Source organism: Triticum urartu, chromosome 6A, assembly GCF_056163025.1.
Source record: "Triticum urartu cultivar PI428250 chromosome 6A, HENAU_Tu73, whole genome shotgun sequence".
Taxonomy (NCBI): domain Eukaryota; kingdom Viridiplantae; phylum Streptophyta; class Magnoliopsida; order Poales; family Poaceae; genus Triticum; species Triticum urartu.
In genome coordinates, this window is record NC_141878.1 from 606,364,725 (window position 1) to 606,376,222 (window position 11,498).

At 43.3% G+C, this 11,498-nt stretch overlaps 1 protein-coding gene and 1 pseudogene across 2 annotated transcripts; both read right to left on the bottom strand.

Annotated features, from left to right (window-relative positions):
• Positions 1-1,971: 1,971 nt before the first annotated feature.
• On the bottom strand, positions 1,972-4,331 carry LOC147967227 (calcium-dependent protein kinase 26-like). Of its 2 annotated transcripts, none has more exons than XM_087529353.1 (3): positions 3,143-4,331; positions 2,563-3,054; positions 1,972-2,490 (listed from the first exon to the last, which is right to left on the bottom strand). In XM_087529353.1, exons 1-3 carry the CDS (start codon positions 4,175-4,177, stop codon positions 2,359-2,361), a joined length of 1,659 nt encoding a protein of 552 aa, XP_087385479.1. In that variant the 5' UTR covers positions 4,178-4,331; the 3' UTR covers positions 1,972-2,358. The 2 variants fall into 2 exon arrangements, with proteins under 2 accessions (XP_087385479.1, XP_087385478.1); XM_087529352.1 differs by having other exon boundaries at positions 1,975-2,490; positions 2,563-3,081; positions 3,143-4,330.
• Positions 4,332-8,941: 4,610 nt separating this feature from the next.
• LOC125529453 (eukaryotic translation initiation factor 3 subunit B pseudogene) lies at positions 8,942-10,265 on the bottom strand (annotated as a pseudogene).
• Between the last annotated feature and the right edge of the window lie 1,233 nt (positions 10,266-11,498).

Consider the following 11,498-nt stretch of genomic DNA (forward strand, 5'->3'; position numbering starts at 1 on the left):
TCCATAGATAGATCTTGGTGACACGTAGGAAAATTTTGAATTTATGCTACGTTCCCCAACAAAAGTTTGACATAAAAAACAAAGTGGCCATATATACGGAAATGGAGGGAGTAAGGGAAATAAATGTCCCGGTCCAGCTCGAACGTATCACTCACGAACCGCATCTCCCTTCCTACATGTGCAACACGCATGTACCAGCTGTTTCAGTGGAGATCCAAAACGACTGTGGAATATGTTTGTTATTATATGACATTACTTAATTAAATATATATTTGCTTGGAGTGACCTTGAGGAGATCAACAATGTTGGTTTCTCCAAATACTCCCTCCGTCCCAAAATATAAGAACGTTTTTGACACTAGCATAGTGTAAAAAAACGTTCTTATATTTTGGGACTAGTGTAAAAAAACGTTCTTATATTTTGGAACGGAGGGAGTACTTGATATTATCCATGCTCTCTTATAAGCAAGCTAAAGAACATTTAGCCCCTCTATGATGAGATGGAAGGCCCCGCCCCTTCGCAACCCCAATGGTGCCAGAATATTGTCTCCTTCCCTAACAACAACACCATGTAACACATAGAATGAAACTATTCTCATTGGCATCAATGAGTTCAGTTATCCTTCTAGCCTCTCTGTGATTGACGTCCCATGGGTTGTGTTGAAGATCAATGTTAAATTTCATGTAGAATCTTCTACTTTTGGAAACTGGCTAGACCTCTTGTGTAAAATTATGAAATCAAGTGCATTCCGGATGGACATATCGAATGAACAAATTGTATTTGCACAAAACCGAATCGACCATATTTATGCTTATCGACGATGTTACTAAAATAACAAGTACAAAGCATGCACATGTTGTCATCTTATGTATTAACCTAACATCCAACACATTTACGAAAAATCCTAATTATACTCTAGAAGTTTCTATAAATATGCTTAGTTAACAACACACTAGAAACCCGCTAATACATCAACCAAAAATTACACTATAGAGGTCTTTAACATTATATTTACTATTAACAAAAAATTAGTGAACAAATATAAACACATATGCAGCATATGTTTATGCAATTGTTAAAAATATATTCAAAAGGAACTTTTGTTCAAGTGCGCAATTTGCATTTAACAGGAAGAATTTTTTTTAGTGATATACATTCTAGTTGTATAACTAGTCAATATTTGGTAATATTGTTATGTGTTTAGCTATGCCAACTAAGTAATATAAGTTATAAGTTTTAATATTGTGGTATTATATAAATAATTTTACATAAATATAGAAGTTTAATATTTGATAATATTGTTATGGGAGGTAGGGTTGTGCGGCCAGCGTGATACGAGGGTGGGGAGGAGCGAAGATACGCAATTCCACCTGGGGCAGAAGGCTAGATGGGGCACGCGGGAAGGGCGGCATGGGCGTGCAGGAAATAATTTTTTATTAATTGCTCAAGAATGGATGACGAACCAGTACATACTAATTAGTTTTTGATTCGTGGGATTAAGGGCTTCTCAGTGCGCTCAACACGAAAAGCCATGGGCGTGTTTAACAATGGGAGAATTTGGACCTTCAAATTTGTGTTTAACAATGGTAATAGACTTGATGAAAACCATGCATGTTTGAACGAGCCATACGTGCCTCTGCTTGAAAATCGATTGACCAGGTACATTTAATTACTTTCTCCCACCAACAAATTAAGTACAAGTAGTACATTAGAACCAACGATCGATCAATAGAACTACTCACTCGTCAAGTTTATGGTAAATGAATCGAATCACATCGAGGTCAACTAAATATAACTTGTTTAAATTAAGATTTATTTGATCGAAACAATTTGAGTTGGATTCACTAGAATTAATTACTTTCAAATGTATACTATTAAAATTTTGAATTTACCACATGATGATGCTCTTACACGATCTAGACAAAAATAATAGTTATGTACATACAATTATTAAAATTTCAGAGGCAATCTATGTTAAAGCATTTAATTATAAAATATAAAATATGGCACCACTTTAAAACGCATGATTATAACAAACAAAGGTTTTAACAATATCCACTATGCTTAATCCATTTCCAAGAACAATGCCCGCGCAAATGCCCGGGCCACTCTGCTAGTTAAGTACAAGTAGTACACTAGAACCAAGGATCGATCGATACCACTACTCGGTCTTCAAATCCACGGTAAATGAAATGAATCGAATCACATGCGTGTGGAGCTTGTATATATTATAAGTTTCTTCTCCATCATCGTTCTCTTCTTCTTGCTCATCTTCTATTAAACTTCAAGTACAATGTAATTGGCACAACCATGGTGATCGATCGATGGAAGGCCGGTGGAGCTATGCTTGTTAGCTGGCTAGCTGCTGAGGCCGCTGCCTGCTCCATGGAGGATGCTACCGTCGGAGGTGTGCCTCATGGTAAGCCTGCCGTTGCCGATGATCCCCTTCTTCATCATGGCCACGAACTCCCCGTAGTCGATCCGACCATCCTGCATTTGAGCCATTCAAGTTTCAATTCAAATTTGTAATCAGTAACATAAGATAGATTAATGAGTACTCACGTTGTCCTGGTCGACCTCCCTGATGATGTCGTCGATGCCGACGTCGGCCATGTTGTGCTCGCGACACGCCACCTCCAGCTCATCGACGGTGATGTACCCGCTGCCGTCCTTGTCGAAGTAGGAGAAGGCCGCCATGAGGTGCTCCTCGCGGTCCAGCTTGTTCATGTGCACGGTGGCGGCGATGAACTCGTCGTAATCGATGGTGCCGCTGTTGTCCACGTCAGCTGCCTCCATGAGGTCCCGCACCTCCGAGTCCCTGAGCTCTGTGGACCCGTAACGGCGCAACCCCTCCCGGAGCTCCTCGAATGTGATGGCACCGCTGCCGTCTGTGTCCATGGTCTTGAACATCTCCTTGAGCCCGGCCAACTCCTCCTCTGACAGCCCGCGCGCGATCACACGTAAAGCCATCTTCTTCAACCGGTTCATGGCCGAGAACTGCTTGAGCCTGGAGAGCACGGCAGGGTCCAGCGGCGCGTCGGGGGCCTCGCCGTTCTCAATGATCCATGGGTGGCACAAGACCTGCTCCTTTAATTATGACTTTTGGTTTCACACAAAACTTTTCACAAGAATCTCTGGTTACCTGGTGCGCCGTGAACCGCTCCGCCGGCGGCGACTTGAGCATCTTCCGGATGAGGTCCTTGGCGCCGTCCGAGATGTTGGGCCACGGGTCGGAGTCGAAGTCGATGGCGCCCTTGAGCACGGCGTCGAAGATGCCCTGCTGCGTCTCGGCCCAGAAGGGCGGCACGCCGGACAGCAGGATGTAGACGATGACGCCGGCGGTCCACACGTCGGCCTCGGGGCCGTAGTGCTTGCAGAGCACCTCGGGCGCGACGTAGTAGGGGCTGCCCACGACGTCGGTGAAGATCTGGCCGGGCTTGAAGAAGACGGAGAGGCCGAAGTCGATGGCCTTGAGGTTGACCTTGTCGCCCGCCGGTTCATTAACACTATTGCCGGAGCCATTGTTGTTGTTGTTATTCTCCTCCTTGTCTTTCAAGAGAAAGTTCTCGGGCTTGAGGTCGCGGTGCATGACCCCGAGCGAGTGGCAGGCCTCGACGACGCCGACGATGACGCGGGCGATCTCGGCGGCGCGGCGCTCGGAGAAGTATCCGCGCTGGACGATGCGGTCGAAGAGCTCGCCGCCCTCGCAGAGCTCCATGACGATGTGCACGAACTGCGCGTCCTCGTACGCGCCCTTGATGGTGACCACGCTGTCGTGGCCGGCAAGGTGGTGCATGATCTGGATCTCGCGCCGCACGTCCTCCACGTCCTCCGGGGTCAGCAGCTTGCGCTTGGCGATGGACTTGCAGGCGAAGTCCACGCCGGTTGAGATCTCGGTGCAGAGGTAGGTGGTGCCGAACTGGCCCTGCCCGAGCTTGCGGCCGACGTTGTAGAGGTCGCGCAGGAGCGGGGTCTGGTGGCCCATCACGGCCGTCGGGGAGGAGAGCTGGTGCTGGTGGCCGGCGCCGCGGCCCATGATGGTGTTGCGGTGCGGCGCGCGGTCGAGGACGGGGGAGGAGGAGTCGGAGTCCCAGTCGGAGCTGCTGCAGCTGGTGCGGTAGTGGTGGCGGCCGTCACCGGCCGCGGGAACGATGGAGCCGTGGCACGAGTTGCCCATGCATCGTCGTCGTCGTCAACGATGGATCCTCCTCAAGGGCGGGCGGCGGTCATGGATGATCGAGGGACCCTCGATGCAGCAGGAAGACGAAGGTGGAGCGGTGGGGAGCGATGGTAGGCTAAGCAGGGACGACGACCTCTCCTCTCCTCTCCATTGTTTCGGGGTGCATGCATGTCCCTCCTAATTTGAGCCCGGCTCGTGCATGCATGCATGCCATGTCGAGCTTCGTCGTGCGGTGCACCGCCGCTGCTGACTACGACTACGTGCATCCCTCCCCGTCACTACGCCGGCCGGACGTACGTGCAGTGCACCGCGATCGACTACGTGCATGCCGCCTGGCATTAGTAGGTGCGGCACCACGTACGTGCTAGCTGCAGTAGCAGTCTCTCCTCTCCTCAACGTCGTGCATCCCTCCCCCAATAATGCTACACCTACGAAGGAGCTTACCAAGACTTACGTAACTTTCCTTCAATAACTCTCTCGCCCCCCCCTGATTTTAACTGGGTTCCTTTTTTTTTAGGGTAATTTTAACTGGGTTCCTAATCCAATTAACTGCCACCAAGTCAGCCTTTACGTAAAAATCTCACGTAACTTTACTGCGCGTCGCGGCCGGGCTTCATACAGTAGTATTCCCCGGATCTTTTTTTACTCTGGATTTATATAAAATTTGTCCCAAGTCAAACCTTAAATAGTTTAATCAATTTTGTAAAGAAAATATATCAACATTCATAACACGTGATCAGTATTATTTATATTATTATTAGGTGCGTCTTATGAATTTAATTTACATATTGTATAACTTTAGTATTATAAATGTTGATATTTTTCAATATAAATATGGCCACACTTTACAAAGTTTGATTTCTGACAAATCTTATATATATGCCAAGTAAAAAGACCTGAGAGAGTAGTAGTAGTACTCGTATGTATTTTAGACTTTTGGACATGGCATCCGAATAGAAAGGGTCGGTTCACAGTCTGCTCAGCCTACAAATTCATGATCAAAACTAAGGTAACAAGAGAGAATTGACTCGAAGGAAGAAGGGGAGGCTCACCGAATAATGATAGAGAAGAGAAAGATTGGAAGTGGCTCGCTGTGGAGTCTAATACTATCTCCGTCCCGGTTTATTGGTCCTCATTGTATTTTGTGACAAATTTTAATCATGAATTAACTAACAAAATGTTCATGCATGTCATCAAAAAATTATATCATTTGAAACTATGTTCAAATACGAGTTCAATGATATAATTTTTGTTGACATGCATTAATAATTTGTTAGTTAAATATTTGGTCAAAATTTGGCACCAATTACAATAAGGATCAATAAACCAGGACAGAGGTAGTAATTCCGTCCAAAATCAGAGTTTTCTTATGGCGGTTGGCTAGCCACTCCTTGCCAACGAGGGATGTGTTGAACAGAAGAAACATGTCCCATCGGGTTGCATGTCCGCTATGTGGTGCAGCAGATTCGTGGCGGCGCGCGCTTCTGTCGTGTACCATGGCGAGGTGCACCTGGGCTTCTGTCCGATCTTGCTCTGGTGTCGAAGATGGCAGATAATACAGAGCCACGGGCGAAGAATTAGCTGTTCGAGCTAAATGAGACCCTTGAGCATAGTGAGTTCACAAGGATGGTGGTGACCCTTTGGTTTATCTGGTACGCGGGGAGATAGGCCATCCATGATGCGATCTTTCAGTCACCATAGTAGACATCTTCTCTTGCCTGAATTGCTGTTACTCCCTCCGTTACTTGTCCTATAAATTAATAAAATGGATGTATCTATAACTAAAATAAGTCTAGATACAACCATTCCTAGGACAAGTATTTCTGGACGGAGGGAGTAGTTAGCAACAAACCAAAACATTCATGTATATGCATATGAAAGTGCAGGTCATTTTAAGGTTCAGAGCAGCACACACTTGTTCCTCTCACCAGTCATTCGCTAGAGAAACTTTAGAAGACAACACTCTATTGGTCCGATTACGAGTAACTTAATTTGCTTTTAATATCTATCAGTGTGTGCCTTGTTAGCTCTTGTATAAATATTTTCCAAAAGGCATGCTCTTGTCCCGGTCTCTGGTTACTCTATTATCTCCGACATAAAGGACAGGGTAAAGAAAGAACTTTACCTCCCGGCTTGCCATTGCTATTAGTAGGGACTATAACAGGCTCGCCCATGGCTTGCAGCGCATGCCAGAACATATGGGGATCCGATCAGGTTGGGGGACGTGCCTGGCCAACTGCAGGATATTATGTGTAATGATCGTGTGAGCCTTGTATTGTAATGGTTGTTTTGCCCCTGATGACAATTTCTTATGTATACCACATTATAGTTGGAAATGCACCATTCATTCACATTAGCAAGAAACCTTAAATTATGTTTGCCAATCCCTAAAAAAAGTTCCCTACTACATGACTCTAATATCTATCTGAAAATGTGTTTTTATTGCAAATGCCTTATTTCCAGCTGAGGGAGAACAACTGGACTGTTAATGGTTACACTAGAACAATCACTCATTGGGACTGCAACAATCATTCATTGAGATTTCCTTCTCCTTCACAAGAGTAAGCAATAAAGGTAGCCTTAGACGCCATTGGAACTGCAACTGTCATTCATTGAATCAACAAATAAAGCTCAATGACATAGCAGTGAGGAGAACCAAGATTTGATGGAGGCTCTTCTACCTACCTGGGAAAATTGTTCCGTTATCACTTGTAAATCTGCTTGCCAATGAAAGACCATATTCGAATATCGCTTTCCCTCCCATGGATAGCCGATGCAGTTGCAACATATCTGAACAAAATAGCCAGGTCAAAAAGTCTTTTATGTATAGTTCCGCTAAGTTATTATAGGGAACCAATCTAAGCCTACTTATATATAGCCAACTATTTAGGTTGTATGCAATAAGCATTGAGTGCCAGAATTCCATCATATAGTTTGAGAACACTGGTGTCTAGAGTTTCACTGAAGGAGTGCATATTTCAAAACTTCAGTTTTGAATAATAATAGTTAAGCTATTATGTACTCCCTCCGTCCCAAAATAAGTGACTCAACTTTATACTAACTTTGTACTAAAGCTAGTACAAAGTTGAGTCACTTATTTTGAGACGGAGGGAGTAGTATGCTACCGCTTGAGCACTGCATTGGATTTCCTTGAAGAGGAAATGGTGATGCAGCAGAGTAGAGTAAGTATTTCCCTCAGTTTTTGAGAACCAAGGTATCAATCCAGTAGGAGGCTACGCGCAAGTCCCTCGTACCTACACAAAACAAATAGCTCAAGCAACGAACGCGATTAGGGGTTGTCAATCTCTTCAGGTCACTTACGAGAGTGAGATCTGATAGAGAAGATAGATAATATTTTTGGTATTTTTGATATAAAGATGCAAAGTAAAATAAAATGGCAAAGTAAAAAAGAAAAGCAATAATAAAGTGATGGAAGATTGATATGACGAGAATAGACCCGGGGGCCATAGATTTCACTAGTGGCTTCTCTCAAGAGCATAAGTATTCTACGGTGGGTGAACAAATTACTGTTGAGTAATTGACAGAATTGAGCATAGTTATGAGAATATCTAGGTATGATCATGTATATAGGCATCACGTCCGAGACAAGTAGACCGACTCCTGCCTGCATCTACTACTATTACTCCACTCATCAACCGCTATCCAGCATGCATCTAAAGTATTAAGTTCAAGAAAACAGAGTAACGCCTTAAGCAAGATGACATGATGTAGAGGGATAAATTCATGCAATATGATAAAACACCATCTTGTTATCCTCGATGGCAACAATACAATACGTGCCTTGCTGCCCCTACTGTCACTGGGAAAGGACACCGCAAGATTGAACCCAAAGCTAAGCACTTCTCCCATTGCAAGAAAAACCAATCTAGTCGGCCAAACCAAACTGATAATTCGAAGAGACTTGCAAAGATAACCAATCACACATAAAAGAATTTAGAGAAGATTCAAATATTGTTCATAGATAAACTTGATCATAAATCCACAATTCATCGGTCTCAACAAACACACCGCGAAAAGAAGATTACATCAAATAGATCTCCACGAGAGAGGGGGAGAACATTGTATTGAGATCCAAAAAGAGAGAAAAAGCCATCTAGCTACTAACTATGGACCCGAAGGTCTGAGGTGAACTACTCACACTTCATCGGAGGGGCTATGATGATGTAGAAGCCCTCCGTGGTGGATCCCCCCTACGGCGGAGCTCCGGAATAGGCCCCAAGATGGGATCTCGTAGGTACAGAAGGTTGCAGCGGTGGAATTAGGTTTTTGGCTCCTGTTCTGATCGTTTGGGGGTACGTAGGTGTATATAGGAGGAAGGAGTACGTCGGTGGAGCAAAGGGGGGCCCACGAGGCAGGGGGCGCGCCCTCCACCCTCGTGGCCACCTCCCTCCTTTCTTGACGGAGGGTCCAAGTCTCCTGGATCATATTTGTTGAGAAAATCACGTTCCCGAAGGTTTCATTCCGTTTGGACTCCGTTTGATATTCCGTTTCTTCGAAACACTGAAATAGGCAAAAAACAGCAATTCTAGGCTGGGCCTCCGGTTAATAGGTTAGTCCTAAAAGTAATATAAAAGTGGAAAATAAAGCCCAATATGGTCCAAAAAAGTAGATAATATAGCATGGAGCAATCAAAAATTATAGATACGTTGGAGACGTATCATAGTACATGGCTAACAACTGACGATTTTCTAGAACTTTCTGAAATAGAGAAGGCACAAAAAATATTAGTGATTAGCACACTCAGCTTGTTGTGGGATCCCACATGACATCAGTCATGATAGAATGCTCTTCTGTGGCCATGATCTCAAGATCATCAACATTGTAGCACTCAAATTGGCCCTTGGTACCCTTCATCCCAACAATAACAATGAATTTTCCCGCGGGAGACCAGAATACTGCACTAGCATGTCTGTTCCTGAGTGTTGTGAGCCTGGACACATGGCTAACATTGTCGGATGTGCACATCGAGTAGATGCTTATATCGTGATTAGGTCTGTCGCCATGAATAACAGCGAACTGGTGGCCTCTGGGCTCCCATGCAATGGCGATTATATTGTCATTCTTGGTGTCCAATTCAAATATTGGGATGCTCCTCTCCTTGATCATGAACAACTCAAAACTAGTGCAAGTTATGTTGTCTAATTCTGCGTCTTGATCTACCTGGATGGTAAGATACCCTCCATTGTTTTGCAAGTACATTTTGCAATTGATGACGTTTAAAAGGTATTTCCACCACAACTCAACTTTCTGAGAATTTAAACCAGACTCACCTTTAAACAGATAGCACATATTTAGCTTACACTTGACCATCTACCAAATGAAAAATATTAAATAATGTGAACCATAGAGATTTCTACTTACATTGGCAAGCTGGATTCTATTACCCGGATCCTGAACAAAAAGGCATAAGATGGAATCAATTGGTGACCAACTGAAGTCTACAATATTTTCGACCCCCAAGGACGTGTTGTCAACAAGGGAGAACATTTTGGTTTCATAGGAAGATACGGTACCCTTTCCAAGCATGGAAAAATATTGAACATCTCGTCCACAGCTCCACCTTCAAACACATAAAACTATATACATTAAGCGTGTGACTATATATGACAACTTAATAAGAAGTTGGGTGCTCGCTAAAAAGAGGATTGTCGGTGTGTGTTTCGCCTGAAGATTGGCCATGAAAGATCAGTTCTTCCACCGGTGTGAACCCGTTGAAACATATATGACAACATCTTCCCTTGAAGTTCCACATCACTTTACTAGTCCTCACATCAAAGACATTTATACAACCCTGTTGGAACCGAGGATCGACTGACGATCAGACAAAAACACAAGACACGGTGGTTTATCGGGCGACGAATGCCCGCTGGGCGACGAAGGCCCCCAGCGATGAGCGCTGGCCTTTTCTGTGTATTTGTCCAACTCGGCTCCAACATTTGGTATTAGAGCCGTCAAACCCACCTCTACACATATGAGAATGAATGATGGTCAAATGGAAAACTTACGAACAGTGGGAATAACACATCTAAGACAGCCTTAATTGTTTACATGTGCTATTTGAAGTAAAAATAGAAATCATGCACATGTTTTTGTGTTTTAATAATGAACCCAACTTGTAGGAAACATTTGGCATACCCTAGAAGTTTATATAAACTTGCCTAATACTAATACACTAGAGAATACTATTAATATTTTTGTTAATTATATGCTTTACAAATTCATCAAGATATTTTTGCATGGTTGATATTTAATGATATTAATATATATGAAAACACACACATACATGCATGTACATATTACACTATATAGTTAATAAAACATTTAAAATTAATGTGAAGATAATTTTTGTTATGTCATAAAATTAAGTGCAGGAGAAGCAAAATTTGAGTGATATACATTAAAACTGCTTGACAAACAAAGAAAGTGATATGTGATATTTAGCAACATTGTTAGTTTGTGAACTATGCTAGCTAAGTAACAAAAAATTTTGGTAATTAAAACTATGATATTATACCACTATTTAAATAAGTACAAAAGTTTAATATAATTTTTTTGTATTTTTATGCCCTAAGGGCCCTAATCATATTACGTGGTCTTCCTGGTAGCCGTCAACATGGTGTTCTTCTGGATGTTTAACTAAGAAAACAGTAACGCCTTCCAACAATAGAAGGGCACAAAAGTCTCATTTGTGTAAGCGGGGGAAACTACAGGAAAAAAATAGAAAACTTACAGTCTTGACACCATCCTTATGGGCTGAAGCAGGAGGAGCAGGGCCAGCGCTGCCTCGTCCGGGTCTGGGTCCGGCCTTCACACCGCTTGCTCGGGGTGTTCGGCTAGGCAGAATTCCGCTTCCTGTTTGAGGCCCTATAATAAAAAAAGAGGATAATATCAAAACATCCGGTTAGTCGAGGCACAATAGAAAATAGTAATACCTTTCAACAATAGAAGGGCACAAAAATCTTATTTGTGTAAGCGGGGAAAACTACAGGAAAAAAAGAGAGAAAACTTACAATCTTGACACCATCCTTATGGGCTGAAGCAGGAGGAGCAGGAGCTTTTACCTTGCTAATGTATGCACACTGTGTTCCCTTGACCTATCGTCATAGAAGCTGATAAAGCATGAAACAAGTTACTCATGAATCAAAATCAAGAAGTACAGTAAGCAGGGAAAACTACAGAATAAATAGAGGAAGCTTACAGCTGATGCATAAGACATCTTGACACCATCCTTATGGGCTGAAGCAGGAGGAGCAGGGGCTTTTACCTTGCCAATGTATGCACACTGTGTGCCCTTGAC

Bases quoted from the DNA above. Each gene is read 5' to 3' on its own strand.
- LOC147967227 (XM_087529352.1), bottom strand. From the start codon at position 4,177: ATGGGCAACTCGTGCCACGGCTCCATCGTTCCCGCGGCCGGTGACGGC. The intron at 3,082-3,142 runs GTAACCAGAGAT...TTAAAGGAGCAG, and splicing joins AGCGGTTCACGGCGCACCAG to GTCTTGTGCCACCCATGGAT. The intron at 2,491-2,562 runs GTGAGTACTCAT...GCTCAAATGCAG, and splicing joins GGGAGGTCGACCAGGACAAC to GATGGTCGGATCGACTACGG.